Here is a 24068-nt window from a genome sequence, read left to right on the forward strand (position 1 = left end):
TCGGTGGTTCTGTGGTTCCGAGGACGCCTTCGTTAATTGAATGCCTTCGTACCATCCCGTAAGCCTTTCGGACAGTTGGTAGTGGATCTTTGTCCATGATTTCTCTTTTGATGCTTGCGTATTTTTCATCCAATGCACTTAGGAATTGATAGAGGCGATGTCGTTGCAAAAGATTGAATGCCTTCGTACCATCCCTTCGTTAATTGAATGCCTTCGTACCATCCCTTATAATGTTACAACTACGGACAATAGTCAACAACGGTTAGAGGAAAAAACAGCCTTGCAAAAGATTAATTTAGCTATATGTTTTTAATTAGCTGGTCAAGAATATCATTTATTAGTATCAGAAAACGATGCTACATGGCTCAATTAAATATTGTATGATTAGTTGGATTTTGATATACAATGACTAAACTATTACATATTGTGTGAATGATGGGAGTATTAATTAATAAAACACATAGTAGCCAATATTTGCTATATATACCCATGCATCGGCAGCAACCAAATCACCAATTCACAAAACCATGGCTTCCCTCCAATCCTCATTCACGGCGCGCCCCACCATCCCCACCACCCGCATTCCGCCATCCCAGCTCGCCGTCACCAAACGCTCCGTTGTCTCATGCAGCGGCGGCGGCGTTGACCGGAGGAACATGCTCCTCGGCCTCGGCGGCTTGTACGGTGCCACCAGCCTCGTCCCCGGCCAGAAGGCCGAGGCGAGCCCGATCCTGCCTCCTGACCTCAGCACGTGCGACCCGAAAGGGGCGTGGACTACTAAGGGCAGTGAGGTGGTCGTTCTCGACGTCAACTGCTGCCCGCCCTACACCGACGTCCAGACCGACTACAAGCTCCCGAGGGTCACCAAGCCCCGGGTCAGGCCGGCCGCGCACCGGATCAGCAAGGAGTACCAAGCCAAGTACGAGCTCGCCATCAAGAAGATGAGGGAGCTCGACGTGACCGACCCGGACGACCCCCGGGGCTTCACCCAGCAAGCCAACATCCACTGCGCTTACTGCAACGGCCCCTACGACCAGATCGGCTTCCCCGGCATCGATCTCCAGGTACCACAACGGCCTTAAGCGCCTAGTAAACTTAATTTTTTTCTTTTATCCAAAATTTATGCTAATTTTTAGTATTTTTAAATACTAATTTTATTTTCTGCGTTCGCCCCCATGTGACCAGGTGCACAACTCGTGGATATTCTTCGCCTTCCACAGATGGTATCTCTACTTCTACGAGAGGATCATGGGCGAACTCATCGGCGACCCCACCTTCGCCCTACCCTACTGGAACTGGGACAACCCCAGGGGAATGCAGATGCCCCCGGCGTTCGACAACGAAAAATCGCCACTGTGGGACATCAACCGCGACCCAACGCATCGGCCCCCGGCCCTGGTCACGCTGACCATAACCAACCCGCCCGTGACCGACCCGGTCCAGATCGTCGCCAACAACCTAACCCAGATGTACAAGGAGATGATCGGCGACGTGGAGTCCGCCATCGACTTCATGGGCGATCCCTACAGCGCTGGGAACGCGCCCCCAGCGCGCGCCAGCGGAGGGTCGTCCGAGGGCGGGTCCCACGCCGGCGTCCACGTCTGGACCGGAAACCCCAACAACAGCAACCGCGAGGACATGGGGAACTTCTACTCGGCCGGGCGGGACCCGCTCTTCTACTCCCACCACGCTAACGTCGACAGGATGTGGACTATCTGGAAGGACATCCCCGCGGATTACTCCAAGGACATCGAGGATGCCGATTTCAAGGACGCGGCCTTCATGTTCTACGACGAAAAGAAGAACCTGGTGCGCGTCAAGGTCGCCGACTGCTTGGACCACAGGAAAATGGGGTACAAGTATGAACACAGCGATACTCCATGGATGGCCTACCGGCCGGCTCAGAGAGCCGTCCCGGTGGACATCAAGAAGTTGAGCAAGAATGCAAACAGACCAGACAAACTCTTCCCTCTCAAGCTGAACAAGACTGTCAGGGTTCTGGTGCCTAAGCCAAGCAAGGGGGCAGCTGATGAAGTGCTTGTGCTCGAGAAGATTGTCGCGGACAGCACCAAGCTCATCAGGTTTGATGTTTTCGTCAACGATGAAGACGACAAGCCTCAGGAGCTTGATAGAGCTGAGTATCTCGGGGGATTCACGCAGGTGCCGCACAGGGCGAGGGCGCAGGAGAGCGCGAGCGATCTCCGGTTGAACTTGAAGGAGCTGTATGAGAACATTAATATTGGCGATGATGATTCCATTGTCGTCACCATTATACCGCACATTAACGGGGACGAAGTCACCATTGGTGGCATCAAGATCATCCCACGTGTTGCTGCTTGATTCGTCGATTTCTCCTTTGGAGTTCGTTGCTCTGTTTTCGTGATGATTGAATAAGATTTTTGTGTTTCAATAAAAATGTTTCCAATTTCGTGCTCCTTCTTTGTATCTTCTTCCGGATACGAAATGGATTAATGAAACATTTCTTTTAATCATAGCAAGTATTTGGAGTCCATTTAATGAATGCTACGTTATTTACACTGACTTGTGTTCTTGTTTCTTCTCATTTCTTGTTTATTCCTTAGTTTCTAGTAGCAATTTCTTTTACACAAAGACTTTGAACAAAGAAATTGAGAATTCAAGTCACATGTGTGAAGATAAAAAAGATGCATTCCACAATAATGTATTGGGTGTACTATTTAACTCTCTAAATACTTTTTAACCAAAAAAGCTATAGTAATAATGATCAACGACTTTATTGTATTTTAGGTAATATTTTAGGGTTGAATGATTGAAATACTTATTTAATTTAGCTAAAATCTTTGAGTGGTTTAATGACGTGACCGTGAGGTGGAGAACGTTAAACATGTTTCGAAAAAAATATTGAAAATGTCACGACACCTTTCGGTAAACACGTAAAGTTCCTCCATCATGTGAGTTATTTATTTAACGCGCAATAACTTCAATACTATATTTATATTAGTAACTTGCAATTTATTTCTAGATTTTTTTTCAATATAGTAGTCATTTACGTAACTTGTCAAACTATTTGAAACCACATGCATCCGATCGATCCCAAATTGATAATTGTCGACATTGAGTGAATTGCAACTCTATGCTACATTGAACAAAGTGAATAATATTAATGGAATTGAAATGCATTTAATATAGTATAAACTACAATAATTCATGTTATATACTCCCTCCGTCCCCGAATAAGAGTCGCTAATTTTCTTTTTAGGCTGTCCCCCATTAAGAGTCGCTCTTTATTTTTACCATAAATGGTAGTAGGTCCCACATTCCACTAACCCACTCCACTCACATTTTATTATAAAACCAATATAAAAAAATGGGTCCCACATTCCACTAATTTTTTCAACCAACTTTTCTTTACATTTCTTAAAACTCGTGCCCGGTCAAACAACGACTCCTATTAGGGGACGGAGGGAGTATTAATTTATATTTTAATTTTTTATTTTTTGGGATGCTTTATTTTTCGTCCCTTAATTTTAATCAGAAAGGTAAGAACAAGGACATTTTTCGAAGCTTAGGCGATTATTCAGAAAAACCACTTAATTAGTGGGATACTTTGGTGATTTCAATTTCAGAGTCTACTGTATATATTTGTTTTGACTTTTGACACCAAATCTTCCCTATTCCATTATTTTGACTTTTGAGAGCAAATCATCATCACACCACAAATAGTTAAACGGTTAGATTTTCAACTTACTGTATCACAACCAAATAGTTAAATGGAGTGGATTATATAAAAACAGTGAAGCAACCAATAGAGAATAAAATAATGGGACATTCAAATATCATATTAATTCAAAATATCATACTCCACAAAATGGAGTATTAATACAGTTTGATAAAAACTAATGTTTCCACAGAAAGGGCGGAAACTGGAAACATTTTTTTTATTGGAAACAAATAACAAAAGGCTTATTCAGCCACACAAAAACATGATGAGATGGAAATGATCAGTTAAGCAACGCGAGGGACGATCTTGACACTACCAATGGTGACAGCGGAGCCGTTGATGATGGGAACAATGGTGACGACAACGGATTTATCATCGGCGATGTTGATGTTCTCGTAGAGCTCCTTCAAGTTCAAGCGGAGGTTGCCAGTGCTCTGCTTGGCCTTCACCCTGTGCGGCAGCTGCGTGAACGACCCGGCATACTCGGCCCTGTCGACCTCCTCCGGCTTGTCGTCCTCGTCGTTGATGAACACACCAAACTTGACGAGCTTGGTGTTGTCGGTGATGATGTTCTCGATCACCAGCGTCTCGTCTGCCTTGCCCGTGGCCGGCTTGGGCACGATGACCTTAACAGTGTTGTTGAGAGTCAGAGGGAAGAGCTTCGCCACCGTCTGCGCCGTTTTGGAGAGGCTTTCGAGGTTGGCAGGAACCAGCCTCTGCTGTGGGCGGTAGTTCATCCATGGGGTGTTGCTGGTCTCGTACTCGTATCCCATTCTCTTGTAGTCCAGGGCGTCTGCCACCGTGACACGGACGAGGTTCTTGTTCTCGTCGTAGAACATGAAGGCGGATTTCAAGAAATCTGGATCCGTTATTTCCTTGGAGTAGTCCGCTGGGATGTCTTTCCAGAGAGTCCACATTCTGTCGACGTTAGCGTGGTGGCAGTAGAAGAGTGGGTCCCGCCCCGCGGAATAGAAGTTGCCCATGTCCTCGTTGTACTCGTTGTTGGGGTCTCCAACCCACACGTGGATAGCGGTGTGGGAGCCTTGCTCAGAGGTTCCCCCACCGGAGAAGCCGTGTGGGGCGTCCCCGTCTCTGTAGGGCTGCCCCATGAAGTCGGTGGCGGAGGCGGGGGTGCCTATCATTTCATTGTACATCTGGGTCAGGTTGTTGCTGATGATCTGGACGGGGTCGGTGACAGTGCTGCCCACGTTGAGGGTGACGACGGGGTTGGTGCCGGTGGGTATGTGACTCGGGTCGCGGTTAGCGTCGTAGGCTGGGGTGCCCGGGAAGGTGAACATCTCGGGCATGAACATGCCGCGAGGGTTGTCCCAGTTCCAGTAGGGAATGGCGAAGGTGGGGTCGTCGATGAGGCTGCCGAGGATCCTCTCGAAGAAGTAGAGATACCTGTTAACAATTCATGAAACATAAATAAATTAATGTAACAATAAATAGAGAACTTAAATCACTGTATAAGTCTATCAGTACCATCTGTGGAAGGGGAAGAAGAGCCAGGAGTTGTGGACTTGGAGATCGAGGCCGGGGTGGTCGGGCTGGTCGTAGGGGCCGTTGCAGTAGGCGCAGTGGATGTTGGCTTGCTGAGTGAAGCCGCGGGGGTCGTCCGGGTCGGTGACGTCGAGGTCCCTCATCCTCTGAATGGCTAGCTGGTACTTGGCAATATATTCGGGCTTCAGGGTCCCCCGGTTGGCCGCTGGCCTAACCCGGGGCGTGGTGAACGAGGGGAGCTTGTAGTCGGACTGGATGTCGGTGTAGGGGGGGCAGCAGTCGACGTCGAGGCTTACTGTCTGTCCGCCCGAAGTGGTGGTGGCGCCGGTCGGGTCGCACTGGCTTAGGTCAGGAGGCAGGATCGGGTCAGCATTGGCTTTGCGGCCGGAGATAAGGTTGCTTGCGCCATAGAGGCCGCCGAGCCCTAGCAGCATGTTGCGGCGGTCAACACCGCCGCCGCCGTTGCTGCTGCAGGAGAAGCGGAAGCCGTGGCTCCGCCTTGCATTGGTGGTGGGGAGGAGGGAGGGCTTGGAGAGTGAGGAATTGCGGGGGGTGGGGGTGGTGGCGAGCACCGTGAAGGAAGATTGAAGAGAAGTCATGGTTTGGTGATTTCTATTGCTGGGGATGCATGGGTTTATATAGGGAGTGCTTCTATGCATGCATGTTTTTTTAATAATTTAATTTCTACTAATTGCTTGATTTGAACGTTCATTAATTATACGTATACTATATGATAGATGTAGACAGATCCTTTCGTATAGAATCATTTCTCAAATAATAAATGAAATTTTCTAGAAACGAAATACATAAGTAGGTACATAAACATGTGCCTTTTGCCTGCCTAACAAGTGCCCTTGTATACTTTCTCTTACTTATTTTACTTTATTCGTTCACAAAAAATAATCCTACTTGTGAACGACACCGATTTTAATGAAAAATTAGTAAAGTAAGAGACATGAAAAGAAAAAATGTGTAAAATAAGATAAATGAGGAAAAAAATACTGCTAAGATAGAGGAGAAAAGTATGAAAGAGAGGATTTCCATTTTAAGAAATAAGAATATTTTTTTATGGACATCTCAAAATAGCAAAATGAGACTATTTTTCCTGGACGAAGGAAGTACATAGTACTACTATATAAACAAATACTCCAGTTTTTAGAAGACATTATTAATACTAGTATGTAAGATTTGAATTTTTTGTTCATTGCAAAAGGTCCGCGCATGAAGTTCGATTTTTTTGTTTTTTCGACAAGCTGAAATATGTATTATTGCATTTTTTCTGTAGAATTTCAATAATATTATTACACTAGAAGTGTAATTATTATGAAAATAATACTCCAATATATAACAAAAAATTGGAAACTTGTAAAGAGTTCACTATAACAAAAAAAAACCCCTTAAGGACATTTTTTAAAATAGTTAAGAACACTAATTTTGGTTTCTAAATATACCATCAATAGTTCAAAAAAGTGTCCTTATTGTTAATGTCTGAAATAAAATTAGAGGATGTAAATGGAAGCGTTCTCAAAAATCAAAAGACTAAGTTAATTTGTTATTAATTTAGGAATACTTTCTTTTGCGTCCTAAATTATTGTAATTTTTAAAAATTTCAAATGCAAGTAACTGCGTTTCGATTTTTTGCATCCTTAAAAAATTCTAAGTTTTTTGTAGTGGTTATACCATATACAACTACTATTTCAAAAATTAGAAGAATATTTTGTCTCATTAGTACTACTTAGATAAAGCTATTGATTATATATGTGCCTGTGTATATATTAGATTACTATTTACAAATGACTGAATGAGTATAGGCAAGGAGATAAAGTGTAAAGCATAACAACTACTCCTATTTCCTCTCATTGCTCGTGATTCAAGAATTTGTGAATTGGTCGTTATTAATCGTGAGTTTATAAAGTAAAACCCTGAACTAGATAAATGTGACAGATTCACTGATTATGCTCTCAAACTCGCGAATTAATCACTATTTATGATTTTAAGAGATTAATTAGTGAGTTTTTTAACCACAAAAAATTAACTTTAATTTATAATATAAATTAGCTAATTTTCTATATAGCCCCTTTTATTTGATTGACTTACCTACCATTCTTTCCTTCCTTAGGGATTATAATTATTTGCCCATTCTACATAATTAACGTAAAGTTAAATGAAATACTCGAAAGTTTGTAACTGCGGACTAATCTACGTATAGGTTTATAATGCCTCTTCCTTAATATCAAATCTTTTTCTAGAAGATCGTCAAATATTTAGTACAATTATATAGTGGTTTAACGATTCGGAATCTATCTAGTAATTCATTTATGACAACATGTGAACCTCTCCCACCGTTGAAATAAAAAAATATGTACATGATACCAAATTTGCAATCTTTATTTTGGGATGGTGTTAATTGAATTTATGAAATTAAACTACCCCATCTCACGATTCTCACCTACCAACGAAAAATAAATACTCTCTCTTCATTAAAAATAGTCTTTACTTGTACACAAATTTAAATACGTGGTAAAACATGAGAGAGAAAGAAAATAAAATAATGAATTTTTTTCATAAAAAGAAATGATATTAATATCAAAATAGAAGAATGAGAATATTTTTTTTGTAGACAGTGAGAATATAGAAAATAAAAATATGAAAATGCTATATTCTGTGACTCTTTTAACCTTGTTATTCTTTTTTTTTATAGTTATATGTTTTGATCATATTCTGTATCACAATATGCATGATTATTTTGACTATTCGATTATTCAAAAGTTGAACAATCTGTGTGACCACGTGAACGGATCCTTACATTGAAGCCAGTATGCATAATTATTTAATTAATGCATCGCTCATAACAAGTCCTCGATCGAATTCCAATTATTTATTTATTATTGTTATATTTTACCCTTGTCTACTGATATCCTAAAATTGTTAATTAACAAAATAAAGTTTTAAGATAAAATCAATTAAGAAAATTGACTATATTTTGAAAATATACTAAAAATGAATAAATAACTAATTTTATGGGACATAGCGATTAATAGGAAAAAAACCAAATACCATAGGCAGCTTTAATTACTGCATGTTTTGCTCTGTAATAAACCATAATAATTCAATTTGTGTAATTTTTTTCACACTTCTAAAATTGCTTTGGTGAGCAGAAAATTATGTGGACACCCTGGCAAGAAAAAAACATGTACGATATTAATTTTGGCATAAATTAATAACTCATCTAATAATTCGATGGTTTATTGAATATTAAAAAAATAAAAATCATGCGTTTTCAAAATAATTAAATTAATATTTTTTCGATTACTAATTTTTGCATATTCATCCACGATCTTGGCCATAAAAGTCCAACGGCAGTTTACTAGAAGAAAATGAATTAGACCCAAACGTATTAAACATGTGCACAATGCTCAATTTAATATTGAAAGTAAAAGAGGAAATCTGCTACACATAGATGTGAATATCTTCACCAGCATACATATCGTTTATTAAATAGATTATATTCTTAGTGGCTCATTGATTGATGAACGTGTTTACATTATTTTAATGATGGCCATAATTGTTAGGAGGAGACCGAGTACTATGGCTTAAAAAATATTTATATATTAAAATAGTAAATATACACATAATTCTGAACATTAATTACCGCATCGTTATCGTTATAATATATATGATTATACATGTACGAAGCTCAGTAATTACCGAATGCTCGAAATCGCAAAATACATAAATTAAATGCTTGATTTTCACAATCATTTAATGCCTCAAACTAATCAGTTTTAATAAACTACTAATACTGAACTCGTAGATATACAACGATTTCACGGAAATTAAATAACAAAAAGTTATTAGTGATATACTCCTAGTAATAAAATTGTATGGATTTTTTTATTCATTTAAAATTTTAAATAAGAACACACATAATTTGAAATATTATTTCAATTACATTTTTTTCTACATCGATTTGAAAATATAACTATAAAAATAATAGTTATAAATATATATACTGATGCATGTTGAGATATTACATCCTTAATTAATCAGGCAAATCAGATCTGAGAAAATCGGCACCTAATTTTAAATTTGGATGCGTGATATGTAGTCACATGTAATTATTTATGCAAGACTAGATACCAGAACTTATATATTAATTAATTAATAATAGTACAAGTATCAATTAATCATCACTAAATGTTAACTGACCAGTAGCTCCAACCAAGCCTGATTGAGTTGAATATTTAAATCTCACTTAGACAACAACCTCTAACATATCATTACATTACAAATTAAATACAGTATGTAATTTGACAAAAGTATACATATTTGTTTTTTAGTATAGAAAGTAATAGGCATTAGCGATTTTATAAAAGAAAAGGTATAGTACTTACAAATACTATCATTTATCAAAATAGAAAAGAACCCGCAATTAATTATAAGAACATTATCATTAATTAACACCTCGTTGTATCACGTCTTTATTTGTGTTAAACTTTGTTTAATTTATTTATTGGACCAAAAACATTACTATCACGACTTACGACACACGATGACTCTATATGCCTATAAATAAGGAAAATGTTTTGGAGACATAATGTCTAAGACATAATGAGGTTAAAGTAGTCATTTTAGCTTGTTTTATATTTTTATTTAAATAAATGTTTTGTATATATACCATACTACCCTTATGCATATAAAAACATTTATTTATATATAACAATTACTTGATTAGGAAAGTTGTGTGTATTTATATGGATGGCTTGATTTAAGCAAATTATACTCAAATTGTAAGTGTATTAAATACTCCTATGATGCTAAGTCACGAATTTTATTTTAAAATATAATTTTAAATAATGAATTTAAACTTTATTTAAATAGTACATTATACAATTATATTTTTAAAATTCTAAACTTATATGTACTTAATAAATTTAATACTCAATCTTAATTTTATCATTACAAAACATTATTGAATCTAGAATTTATATGTATAAAATTAATAAATCAATTTAATTGCTTGAGTTCTTAGAGCATCAAAATTAAGATTTGAAATTTATACATGTTTTAATTTATTAATGGACAAAATGTTAGGGAACAACAATTTAAATATGTATACTAGAATTAAATTGTCAGATGGTGTCAAAATAATTTAATTAAGTAATAATTTCTAAAGCTAAAATAATTTAGCTATATAAATTTAATAGTCATATTTCACAATTAAATTTTTTCATTTTTTATACACAACCCTTTCTTTCATGAGATTATAACAAGTAAAAAATTAAGTATATATACATACATCTATTTACTAAAAGTATTTTAAATTTAGAATTTTAAACATTATTAATAACAAAAAAATTGGACGTTAATAACTATTACTATTTCGTTGGATGATAACACTAAAAAACTAAGTATGTATATGCATGTAGTCATTTTTATGATTCAGAATTTAAATAATTATTTAATACTAATAAAATAATTTGATGAGAATGACTATTACTATTTCGTTATACTAGTCTTTTACAATTTAGAACTTTAACGATTATTTAATAACAAAATACTTGGATGCGAATGAATATTCCTATTTCGCTGGGTAATAACACTAAGAATTTAAGTATATATACATGTAGTCATTTTATGACTTCAAATTTTAATAATAATTAATAAAACAATTTGATGCAAATGACTATTATCATTTCACTAGATGATAACTAGTAGAAATTAAGTCTATAACATATTTATACTACTACTATTTTACAGTTTAGAATTTTACACATTATTTATAGAAAAAAAATTATTGTATGTGAATGACTATTATTATTTTGTTGGACGACAACACTAACAAATTAAGTATGTATATGCATCTAATCATTTTTACGATTCAGAATTTTAATAATTATTTAATACTAATAAAATAATTTGATGAGAATGACTATTACTATTTTGTTGGATGATAACAATTAGAAATTAAGTGCATATATACATGTAATTATTTTTATGACTTAGAATTTTAATAATTATTTAATACTAATAAATAATTTGATGCGAATGACGATTACTATTTCGTTGGACGATAACACTAAGAAATTAAATATGTATATGCATGTAGTCATTTTAATGACTTAGAATTTTAACAATTATTTAATATTACTAATAAAATAATTTGATGAGAATGACGATTACTATTTCGTTGGACGATAACACTAAGAAATTAAGTATGTATATGCATGCAGTCATTTTAATGACTTGGAATTTTAACAATTATTTAATACTACTAATAAAATAATTTTATGAGAATGACTATTACTATTTCGTTGGACGATAACACTAAGAAATTAAGTATGTATATGCATGTAGTCATTTTTATGACATAGAATTTTAATAATTATTTAATACTAATAAAATAATTTGATGCAAATGACTTACTATTTAGTTAAAGAGTGTAATTTGATATGAGTTGACTTTTGATAATAATTTTATTGATGTATATTTAGATAAAAGATAGTAATTTGATATGAATTGCCTTTCCTTTTATGATTAATTGATATATATTTATTTATTCAATTATTATTTAATTCAAAATAAGGGTATGTTAGTCTATATAATAATTTGGTTTATGTCAAATTGACATAGGGGTATTATGTCTTGGAGACATTATGTCTCTAAATCATCACCCAATAACTAAATAGTAATTGCTCCATGTGCTCTGCTCGTTCTCGATAAACACTAATTACAGTAATATTTTTAAGCAATAAAATATACTTTATGGTTCTATAAATGGATATAAAATGAAAATTACCTTTTTTTTAAATTAATAAGCTGTTGTTTATCAATTCTTTAGAGATTGACAGACAAGGATTTAAAGTTCATATTACGTTTTATGATTCATATGACATATCGGATTTGTCTAATTCAAGATGCCCAATTTTTTATATTTGAAAATAAATAATACTCTTGTCTCCTCATTAAATATTTAACAACTTTTTCCTCTTTACTTACTTCACTTACCAACTTCTCATAAAATCTTTTGGCATTTAAGAATATAAATATTTTGATTGAGATAAACAGAGTACTCCCTCTGTCTCAAGATAAGTGAGCAAAAACTTTTCGGCACGAGATTTAAGGAAATGGGGTTTTGTTAGTAAAATGGAAAGAGAATAAAGTAAGAGAGTTAATAAAGTAGATAGAAAAAGTAAGAGAGAGAATACCAAAAAAAGAAATGACTCACTTATCTTGGGACATCCTAAAAAGGAAGGTCAGGACCGACGGAGTAGTTAGTTATTGAAATATTTTGGATAAATACTTTAGATGAAGAGACAAAATTAACCACCTAATGTAAATCGGTAAATGAATGTGTGCATGTAACATATACATGTGGTGTCAGTCACATCAGTGTTGGTGTGCAGGATGCAACATGAATTTTCAGAAATTGAAATTTGGGCCTCGTGACATTATGGAATTCAATTTAAAAAATAATTTGTCGAAAAAATTAAAAAACTGAAAACATTTACGAAAAGGCTCTTGACCCTAGATATCCGATGTAGTTTTCTAAGGAGTGGGCCTTCGAAATTTTTATCAACTGGAGTGGGCTAAAAGGCCCAATAATATGGGCTAACATAGCCGAATAATATGGGCCAACAATATTTTAACAGGACCAACAAAAAAAGCCGAAAGGATGCAATGCCAATTCATCTTATTATTCACAAATGGCCTCATTTATTGGTGTAAGGATTGATGGATCCGTTTAGATGTTGATTATCCATTTAATAAAATAAAAAAATCATATAAATTTTTTTATATCATTTGAATTTATATATTCAATACAGTCCAGTTACTTTAAAATTTATAAAATCATCCAAATTCCTTAATAACAATAGTTTATAAAATAATTCCTTAATTAGTGGACCAATTAGGCGAACAGTGTACTTACTATATAACAATAAATGGTGCTGTACTAATCTGAGATTGAATCTACCAATCGAATGCCCCTGTAAGAATTGCATGTCTCAAAGTCTTTATTTTAAAACTAAAGCCATAAGAGTTGTAGTAATATTAGTAACAGTAATTATAAATAGTGCCCTCTCTTATAGTAGACATTTTTCTTTTAGCCATGAAATTTTTAAAATTTATGTTAATTAAATTAGCGAGGAGAAAATAAAGTTTATGTTCACCAAGTAATCGCTTATTTTAATTATGTGTCTTGTTATTGATTTTATTTTCGCTTAATTACTATGTGATCATCTTAATTAATGAGTGTGTGCATTCTGATTTTTTTAGGCGTGATCTAACTAATTTATGGATTTTAGGTATCTGCAAGATGCATTCAAGGTGCCTCTAGTGATACAATTGACTGATGATGAGAAGTGCATGTGGAAGAATTTAACGGTGGAGGAGAGTCGGAGGCTCGCACGGGAAAATGCGAAAGACATAATTGCTTGTGGATTCGATGTTTCCAGGACATTTATTTTCTCTGATTTTGATTATGTTGGAGGGTCAGTGCTTCTAGTTTTTTACTTTTAGTTGATAGTGTTGCTTTTTATGTTTAGAAGTTCTAGTGTGCTATCAGTTGTTAGCTATTGTTGTTTCTGTTGAAATTAAATTATTATCATCTTTGTGCCGTTAGTTACCTTTTGCAGGAAAAAATATTCTAAAATGATGATTATGTTTCTTCACATGTCATTTTCCACACTGTGAATCTAGCAATATTTTAAGCTGACTAGTTATTACATTACGTTGAATAACATTTGAACTCGATGCCAAAATATTCTTATGGCCAATGAGGTAATCAGTTATAACTTGAGCTTTTGATAACAATGCATTGAGAATGGAATACTAGTTCTCTAAAGAGCCCTTCAGGGCAAATCTCTATAAAGATGCAACCTGTTCAATTGTGCATAAAGTTTATTTAGAAGTGACAAGTGCTAAACATGGACTTGCCATCCTAAATCTGATTCCAGTAGTAAAAGCTGTTATGAGAGTAGATATATGGTGATGTTTCTCTCGGTTGATCCAATCCTACACCATAAATAGTGTACAGACATATGAATTTGAAAACAAATGTTGTTGGTGATTATTACACCGGTAACTTGATACTATTAGAGCGCTCTAGTTGATATATTTTCTGCTCTTTCATATACAGTCACTGGTTCTGCAATCATATCTTTCCTTTCTCGGATACTTTCAGGTAGATATACTCTTTAAATATCTTGGGTTTTTCTTGGAGGACGATAACAAACTTGAGCACATCCGAACAGTAAGTATTGTTGTCTAACCATATCAAGTACTACAACCAACCATTTATCCTGATATTTAAACGAAAATATGTTCCTCCTTAATTTGCCTAATGTTAATTTCATGATTAAATAGGAATATGGTTCAGGCCGTATGCTTACTGGAGAAATTAAGAAACGGCTCACTGAAGTTTTAACGGAGCTAGTTGAAAGACACCGCAGGGCCAGAGCTGCTGTGACTGACGAGGTATAGTCTATATCTTTGTTTTACAGCCGTTAGAATCGCCATCGTGTACTAGCTAAAGCGATATACCTGTCCTTTGGAGATCTTATTGCCTCAAGTTTTGTGTTTGGTGCAGATGGTCGATGCATTCATGGCGGTCCGTCCACTTCCTAATATGTTCCACTAAACTTTGAGAATTTTCTTTAGTAAATCACTTTCAGAGTTGGGCTGTATGAACACACTTTTTTGTTCAACTAAACCATAGGACATAGTTATGAAAACACTTTAGTATATAAATTTTGGTCTGTGGGATTCCTGATATAGAAGAAGCATCTTAAATTGGGAACCTGACAAATGTTTGGTGTCAAAGGTACAAAATCCAGCTCTTTTCTTACTGACCTGACATTTTGTAATCCAACAAGAATATAGACAATAATCACTCCAACTTTACCACATGGAATATTTATTTAGTAAAGTTTCATCCACTTTCTTTCATATATGCATTTTTCTATACAAAAGAAATGCTCAATTGGCGAATAGTAGGTTAGCAGAACAGATTCTGCGGTACTCATAAAAGAAATAACAATAAAAGTGGAAATACAATGCAGAAGAAGTAGACTTACTATTCATTTTAAAAAATATAAGTGGCTAGTTTGTGAAATAAAATTGATAAATGTTAATTTGTATAATCCAAAGTGCGTAAACCCCATCGTTTAGGATAAACAAAAGCGTATAGAATACTATGTTAGGAAGTAATTGGCTCAAAGCTTTTAGCCAACTTTTAAAAAATATTAGTAGGAGGATTTGGCCTAAAAGAAATAAAAAAAAAAGCAAAAAGAAGAATTGCTCAAATAATGATAGATTGTATACCCTACGTAATATTTTCAAAAAAGATAACGTAACCATAGGTCCATAACCATTCATGAACACAATAGATGGTGTCACCTCACATATAAAAGTAGAAAATAAATTCATTATGATTCTTGCATATCTAAGTATGTCATCCATCTCTTTTCCCAATTTCGGTTATCTACTTTATTTTAATGGGATAAGTTCATTAGGTCACTTAACTTTGCAGCTATTTAGTGAAACACAATCTTGAAGATATTGCTTGATTGTACATCGTATGCATTATTATTTTCCTACCTTGTTTAGACCATACATGAACCAATTTTTCTAGGTGCATGTCCTTTGATAGTCACTTTGTGGTAGACACAGACATTTTATCTAAATTTTATAGCCTTTGTTAGTGCGAGTGGCCCCTGTTTTGTCAACACTCGAATTTAATGTCTAGCTAATTTGTGGGTAGATTTTTGACATTGAAAAAGATGACCATGTGCCACACATCACAACCATGGTTCCACTCTTTTATTCTCTTAGTATATTTTGTCTATAAAAAGGGTTGTGTTTGCCTAATTGCCTTAAGCCCTTTCGAGTTTACATTAATTCCATACCAAGAATTGTAGTACTTCTCTTACAAATTTCTTGTCACATTGTCTTGAGTACCATGGCCTCTATAGTAGGTGAGAATTGGGGACACGTGGATGGCCAAGATCGGCCGGAAAACTCTGAGTTGTCGGCACAAAATTATAACCTTCTCATGTCACTACTCGATGAAACGCAGATTGACGAGTGTGATGATGAGAGGCTAACAAAAGTGATACAATCTTTACAAGATGAGCTTGATTGTGTAGATCATTTTGCATGGGAGGGTGATGTAGTGGATTGCGAATCGTCGATTGATGATGAATCGTACGGTCAAGGATTTCCCTCGATGGCAGCCGTTGATCGTCTTGATTCGATGGATATGAAGATGGTGCCCACTTCACCTAGGGGTGGTGATCACATGGGTGGATGGTGCATGGATCACCATGGACAAGGGGTGATTGATGGTGATGGTGGTTTGAATGATGATCAACTTGGTTTCATCAAGAATAACAACTCTTCCCTTCTTCTTGAAGTTGGGCAAGATTTTTGGCATGGGCACTTTGAGTATGTATGATCAATAAATTTCTCAAGTTGTTATGAGAATTGGCAATTGTTGTGTATAAAATGTGGTAGAAGTTAATAACACTTATTATTATTATTATTACTATAATAGTTCCTTCTTTAATATATGCATATATTTATGATATTTATTGACACTTGAATGATGAGTAAAAAAATTAGTAATCGGGACATATTGCCTCGCAAATGTAAATGAGTAAATCTAATCAATTATAATTGCAAAAGGACAAAAAAAGAGAACACAAAATATAATTTTGATTAGTTGAATAAATTAATGTTTTCGTTAACCATGATTTTCAATATATCAACATACTCTTGTCAAGAAATTGCTTCATGGACAATTGAGGTTCGTATCTAAAAGTTACTTTAATCCATCATTGATAGTTTAGGCTCGTAGAAAGGTGTTTATTTTTTTTGGTCTAGTGAAAGGTGTTTATTTAGTTCATTGTTGATAGTTTAAATTATAGCTTCATCGATTCATAATTGCAGTAGTTTAAGATCGTATTAAAAAATTATTTCATTCTTCATTGATAGTTTTGGTTTATATTCAGAAGTTTCTTCATTATTCATTGATAAGTTTAGTGGGTATTAAGAAACTTCTTCATTTTTAGTGATAGTTTTGAGTCGTATTAAGGAATTGTTTCGTTAATTAGACATCTTTGAATTTTGTATCGAGTCTTGTTGCAGTGCTTAAAAAACTTTGGGGCTTTTCTGAATGTTTTCATAAATTAGGAGACTTGATTTCAATATCTGTAAGATCATATGGAGTATTGATTTGCGGTTGCATTTAATAAATATCCGTATTTTCCGCCCACGGCCCACTTAGGCTGCCCATATATAAAGGTAAGCCCAATTTAAAGCCATTTTCCCGATCTTTTATAAAGTAATTTACTAATATTAATTATTATCAAATTTAGCAATAGTATTAATTTATTTGTTACATAATTACTAAAATAAACATGGTGGTATTTTTTCATTCCACTGTTAATGTTTTCACGAGAGTGATTACAGATCATAATTATTTACTGTATATTTTATTTTATTATTTATATTTTAATTATTGTTATGCCCTTCATTTTATTTTTGTAAAATTATATTATTATTAATATCAAATATTTAACTCACGACTTGGGAAAAAAAGCACATATAAAGTTAGTGCATTGCACAAGTTGCCACAGTAGTTATTAAATACTAGTAGTTTCTTATATTAAAATGATGTACTGTATTCGGTAATATTACTGAGAAAACTATTCAACTAATTGTATTTAATTTATTTTTTTGAATATTACAAGATACATTTAGTTTTATTTCTAAAATCTTATTGCAATTATCGTTATTATTATAAAATTTATATATATACGAACATGCTAACCTTGAATAAAATATACTAGAAATAATTATTTTTGGATGTCGACAACGGCCAGATCCTGCTCATCTGGAAATTCGATCATATCAAATTGTGTAAACAAAAATTAATGGTCAACCATACCTAGCTTTGACTCAGTGGGCTGCTGAAGCCGTACAAGATGTGTATATATAATTTAATAATAATATTAAATTATAGTACGAATTCATTATTATTTTAATAATTTATACACGTCTGATCCAATCCTAACAATTGATGTGTGTAATGTGTTTCACTTTTCCTGAAACCCATCGAATAATTTGAGGTTCTTGACGACTTTATTGCAATAATTAAATGCATAAGACCTAAAAGAAACCTATGCTTTTATCCTAAAAGCAAGCATCGATTCGACCGGCCACAAATGTGGCATCAAAGAAAAAAAAAGGTGAAAATCTTGTTTCAATATATTTAATTTTTTAGATTTACCGTGTCAAAATAATTAACTTTTTTTTTTCATTTTTTCAGCATTACTTTTTATTCCATAGAGTTGAATGGTTCAATTTTAAAAAAATGCTTAGACTATTAAATTATTAAACTTTAACAAATTAAATAAATTTGAGAGCATGCTATAGTTTCATAGTTTGACTGATACGGTACAGTTTTGCACGTTTAAGAGATCATATACATGGAAGCAATCACTTTATATTAATTAAGTTAATAAATTAAAAAAATGTAACGCCAATTCTGGCTTGATTAACTATGTCAATCACTAATTAACTTTTTATAATCCAACCGACGTAGTGGTGTCTGGCTGTGATGAGCATCATGCTGGCATATTTCTTGACAAATGTGACTATATACTAATAATTCAATACTACTTTAATAAATAAATTACTAATCATACAATATAGTACTAGCCCACTAGATTAATTATTTAACTTTATTATCATACAAGTACATGAGTGGTAGGATATCACCTGGATTAGCTGTCCACATGCCCAATGCTTCCACTCCAAATAATTAAAATTCTTCACCTTTTTTCATGAAACAAATGCACATGTTTTTTTTTGTATAAATATGTGACTCCACATTGAGACTCGACACAACAATTCATAGCACATCTCTACTCTATTTAATTTCACTCTCTCTTTCTCTCCCTATCTCTAAAATGGCATCAATTGAAAGCAAGTATGATGAATTGAGCGTCGATGAATTCTCAAACATCGACACCTCACTTGTCATGTCTCTACTCCAAGAGGAAGATAGGGATGATGATATGGTGAGGCTTATGATTGAGTCTTTTGAACCCGAGCTCGTGAATCAGTGCTTGTCGTCGTCAGAAACTTCTGTCTCTGGCGACAGCAAGTATGGTTTTTGTGACGAGATGTCTCATCCTGACTTTGAGTGGGTGGATGTGGAGATGGCCTATTCGTGCCCTAGCGACGAGATCACGGGGTACAATTTCATCGGTCGTTTCACGGCGGAGTACGAAGGCTTGGAGGATTATTCACGAGTTTGGTATGATAATATGCCAATGGCAATGGAGGAGGAGGATGATTATATTGGTTTGTGGCAATAGTTAGGTTTCATTACTTATATTGTAATGGTCTTGAACAATTTTTAATTTGAGATTATTGATCTATTTAATTGTTCAACTATATTTGTAGTTTGTACATCATATCTTACTAGCTAGCCAAATTTTGATCACAACCTTTTGCATTTTTTCCAAATTAAAATTAAATTCAACTTCTAAAACGTCGCAATCTTTCAATTTGTACCAATTGCTCCCTCCTAAATGTTTACATATATTTTCGAGGTGAGATTTAGACATCTATCGGAATTGATAGTTGAAATTGATTGAGGATTTTCGAATTCTATTATGAATCATCTTTGATATTATCAATTTTGTCAATTTACATCCGAAATTAAAATTATTGATGACCTCTAAACAATAAATTTGAGAAGCCCTTTGTCATTTTCGAATTTCACTCTTGGATGTATATATGGAATCGATCTCAATTCCATTAGTAGGGACGAATTTGCTACAATAAATTTAAATGTTGCGCCAATTTTTTTGGCATTAAATTTGATTTAATGAAAGATGATTTTTTGTAATTTATTTTTCTATATTACCCTTTTTGTTTGCTCTTCTAATTCAGATTCGTGTTTCACCTATATATCTCATATACTAATTCGGTGTATTCATCACAAACTTAGGCATTATTTAACATCTATTTCGTGCGGCATATTTATATTATACCTAACTTTTGAATTTCACCCCAACTTGACGTGACCAATTTATTCTAAATTACTGAAAATGTCGATGATAAGATTTGGCTTTTACACTTAAAAGTCGCCAACCCTCTCGACATGCACTAATGTAATCATATTGTTTATTTTGAGGCTAAGTTAACCCTATTTTACTATTTGTTTTTTTCGAAATGACCTCATTAACTCATTTCATTTATAGAGACGTGATCCGTACTTAATAAACTCATACATTATGAAACCTTGACCCAATGTACCAGACAACTTGTATTGCTTTTCTGAAAAAAACAATAATAATTTTCTAGGAGTATTTATTTTTGTGATAACTCGAATTCATTTATAAGATGAAGGAGAAACATTTTACGATTAATTAAACTATGTTTCATCGTCCCAACAACTCGTATGATATGATTTGTTAACCAGAGTTTAAGAGCTTAACATCCCACATAACTAAGGACCAAGGTCATAGTCAGTAGGAGAGGCGAATCTGAATAAAAATTAAACTCAACTTCTAGAAATTAAATAAATCTCAAAAAATCATAGTTTTGTTATAATTCCTCGAAATAATGGAGAGATGAATTGGTCATGGGAATATTGAAATATCAGCATATAACAAATTTCTGATTTTCAAATTCAAATTATTAAATACTTTTTTTTTAAAAAAATTAAAATTTTAAAGCGACTACCTTAAAAAAATTTCAATGACTAATGGTCATAGTATTAACTGCCTACTAACATGGAAAAATATTAGTAAACAATTGTTCCTAATAATGCAAATGATACATCAAACATGCATTATTTTGACTAGTCAAGATTATGCACAAGTATATCACACTTGAGTCTTGACCTAAAATCACAAATCACAATATCCACACATTCATTACCTCTTGTCTGGTGTCTGCCATTGTTTTTCCAATATTGTTATATACACATAAATTTTGTCGACATGAATAAATGAGTTAAATTAATGCAAGTTGGCACTCATCTCCACTATAGAGAAACTACTTGATTTGTGGACCAAATATCTAAATACTGACCCATATCAAAATAGTATGGACCAATAGTTATTTTTGCACTGACATAATACATTAATTTGTTTCTTCAATAATACATTTTGGACAGCAAATTGAATGTGCTAATCTTGATATGTTTGTTATGGCTAACGACATACACCATAACGACTGTGTTTTGCAATGATGAGCATAATGTTGGCAAATCTCATGCCAATTTGACCATCAACTATTTGAATTATTAATTCTAGAATCATGCAAAACTAACTAATTAATCACTATTATCGAATAGAGTAATTGAATGTGCATGAATGGTAGGTTCACCAAGTTTTGCTGTCCACATGGGCAAATATGCCTTGTGAGAAATTTCATGGTTTTAATTCATTAATTAATTAGTTACTTACCAAGTTGTTGCACATATTCTTCATCTTTATTTTGAAAAAATTTCTTTGTCATTTACTAAAATGTCTCATTTCAAAAATTGAGAATATAATGACATTCTTCTAATTTTATCTCTATTTAATAAGTATTTTAAAATTTGGTAATCAATTGGTGTATATGGATACGTTTATCATGATATTTAATAAAATCACAAGGAAAAATCTCTCGTTTTCTTAATATGTGTAATTTGGCGTTTGATGACAATCAAGTATAAATAAATAGTGTGCAATTTAGTACTAGCAAAGTAGTTTGATGGTCTATTTATTTTCTTTTCAGACAGAATTCTCAAAATCACGTGTCAGGCCCGTGGTGGATGGTATGCAATTATGGTGCACCTCAGCCTAAGTTTTTCGGTTCCGGCAGTTAACCGCGGAACCGTAATCGTGACTTTTTTTGAACCGAAACCGCCATATTTTGAACCGCGGGCCGATTCCAGTTCCAAATTTTACGAACCGAAACCATGCCGGAACCGTGAAAAACCGTCGGAAAACCGTGAAATCTAGCCGGAACTAGACATGCCCACGGTTCGTAAACGGACGGTTCCGGTTTCGAGAAATGTGGAACCGGAATCGGACCGTGAGGCTATTTCATGGTTACGGTTTCGGTTCGAAAACCGGCGGTTCCGGTTTCGAAACCGCCGTTTTTTCGCTGGTTTTTTACGGTTCCGAACCGCCAGTTTCCGGCGGTTTTTCGCAGTTCCGGCTAGATTTCACGGGTTTTCGACTGTTTTTCACGGTTCCGGTTTGGAACAGTCCAGAACCGGCGGTTCCGGCACGGTTTCGGTTCGTAAAATTTGGAACCGGAACCGGCCCGCAGTTCAAAATATGGCGGTTCCGGTTCAAGAAAAAAGTCACGGTTCCGCGGTTAACCGCCGGAACCGAAAACCTTGGGCATCTCTAGCCGGAACCGCAAAAAACGCTGGAAACCGGCGGTTTGAAACTGTGAAAAACTGCCGGAAAACCGGCGGTTCAGAACAGAAACTGAAACCGCCGATTTTCGAACCGAAACCGGAACCGTGAAATAGCCTCACGGTTCGGTTCCGATTCCACATTTCTCGAAACCGGAACCGACGGTTCCGAACCGGAACCGCCGGTTTACGAACCGTGGGCATGTCTACACCTCACCATGGAATTTACAATGCACCTTCTAAATTGGATGTACATTAATAATTTAATAGGTATTTATTGAACAAATTTGGTTTATTTTGCCACATTCAACTTATTTAATTAATTTGCATCCATTAATACTACTCCCCTGTCGCTGTCACCACCGCCGAAAGTTTGCTCGTCGTTTTGCAATTGGCCCTTTCATAATTCAATTTGTAAAATTGTCACACTTCCAATTTTAATTATTTATTTTATGCTAATAAATGCACATTAATTAAACTTTGTGTGATTCATCATTTAAAATTTATACACGTGAATGTGCCAAGTGCAAGATGATATATGTTCATCACCACTTTCCAAATATACCAGCCTAGCTAGCTTTTATTTGATCTGTTTATCATGTGACAATACGCTAAATATATTCGATTTTTTTTCATAAAAATAATTAATTGTCAAACTTATAATCATAGGAGCATCAACTGTATCTAGGAAGCAGTTTTATATTATTGAACTTTATTGCATAAAAAGTATGGTATTCAATTAGATTATCTGCAGCAATATGTTGGGAAATTTCATGACAATGTGACAATTTAAAATTGTTTGAGATCTCTAATTATTATTAGTATTATTATTAATAATGCAACACCAAATCATTAGTATAGAGGTACATGAATGGTAGGATCACCAAGGTTAGCTGTCCACATAGGCAATGCTTTCAACTCAAATTATTCAAAATTTGAATTATAATCAGATCAATCTTTAGTTGAAACTCTTAACGATGGTAATCGAGAGAGGTGATACTCATATTGGCAAAGGGAAGATATAGGTTATTTGAGAGTAGAATAGTTTTGTATTGCAGTGTCTTTGATCGATGTACACATTCTACATTATATAGGATAACATCATTCCTATCTATGGTAAAGTGTAAATGTGTAATCAATCTATTTCCTGACTATATACAATTGAATCAATTACTTATTCTACTCAATCAATTACTTATTCTCGGTGGGAATATTCCATGGGATTTGTTTTGACACTCCCCCTCAAGTTGAGAAACGGTATCCCCGATACTCAACTTGCCCAAAATCTCCTTGAAGGCCTTTGGATGTACTGCTTTGGTCAAGATGTCTGCCAGCTGTTCTTCAGATCGTACAAATGGGAACTCAATGGTGCCGGCCTCGAGATTTTCTTTGATGAAATGCCGATCGACTTCTACATGTTTTGTTCTATCGTGT

General features: G+C 34.6%; 3 protein-coding genes across 3 annotated transcripts; 2 read left to right on the forward strand and 1 right to left on the reverse strand.

Annotated features, from left to right (window-relative positions):
• The first annotated feature begins 503 nt into the window (after positions 1–503).
• On the forward strand, positions 504–2498 carry LOC121767273 (polyphenol oxidase I, chloroplastic-like). The gene is made up of 2 exons (XM_042163512.1): positions 504–1064; positions 1186–2498. Exons 1-2 carry the CDS (start codon positions 528–530, stop codon positions 2338–2340), a joined length of 1692 nt encoding a protein of 563 aa, XP_042019446.1. The 5' UTR covers positions 504–527; the 3' UTR covers positions 2341–2498.
• A 1299-nt stretch (positions 2499–3797) lies between these two features.
• On the reverse strand, positions 3798–5802 carry LOC121768629 (polyphenol oxidase I, chloroplastic-like). Its single transcript, XM_042165158.1, has 2 exons — positions 5186–5802; positions 3798–5104 (listed from the first exon to the last, which is right to left on the reverse strand). The coding sequence occupies exons 1-2, from the start codon at positions 5800–5802 to the stop codon at positions 3985–3987; spliced, it is 1737 nt and encodes a 578-aa protein (XP_042021092.1). The 3' UTR covers positions 3798–3984.
• An 8181-nt stretch (positions 5803–13983) lies between these two features.
• Positions 13984–15109, forward strand: LOC121767874 (tryptophan--tRNA ligase, cytoplasmic-like). The gene is made up of 4 exons (XM_042164206.1): positions 13984–14284; positions 14388–14456; positions 14570–14680; positions 14793–15109. Exons 1-4 carry the CDS (start codon positions 14261–14263, stop codon positions 14841–14843), a joined length of 255 nt encoding a protein of 84 aa, XP_042020140.1. The 5' UTR covers positions 13984–14260; the 3' UTR covers positions 14844–15109.
• Positions 15110–24068: the final 8959 nt, after the last annotated feature.

The sequence above is a fragment of the Salvia splendens genome, chromosome 15 (assembly GCF_004379255.2).
Source record: "Salvia splendens isolate huo1 chromosome 15, SspV2, whole genome shotgun sequence".
Lineage (NCBI taxonomy): Eukaryota > Viridiplantae > Streptophyta > Magnoliopsida > Lamiales > Lamiaceae > Salvia > Salvia splendens.

Bases quoted from the DNA above. Each gene is read 5' to 3' on its own strand.
- LOC121767273 (XM_042163512.1), top strand. From the start codon at position 528: ATGGCTTCCCTCCAATCCTCATTCACGGCGCGCCCCACCATCCCCACC. The intron at 1,065-1,185 runs GTACCACAACGG...CCATGTGACCAG, and splicing joins TCCCCGGCATCGATCTCCAG to GTGCACAACTCGTGGATATT.
- LOC121768629 (XM_042165158.1), bottom strand. From the start codon at position 5,802: ATGACTTCTCTTCAATCTTCCTTCACGGTGCTCGCCACCACCCCCACC. The intron at 5,105-5,185 runs GTACTGATAGAC...AATTGTTAACAG, and splicing joins TTCTTCCCCTTCCACAGATG to GTATCTCTACTTCTTCGAGA.
- LOC121767874 (XM_042164206.1), top strand. From the start codon at position 14,261: ATGTTGTTGGTGATTATTACACCG. The intron at 14,285-14,387 runs GTAACTTGATAC...GGATACTTTCAG, and splicing joins TGTTGGTGATTATTACACCG to GTAGATATACTCTTTAAATA. The intron at 14,681-14,792 runs GTATAGTCTATA...TGTTTGGTGCAG, and splicing joins GAGCTGCTGTGACTGACGAG to ATGGTCGATGCATTCATGGC.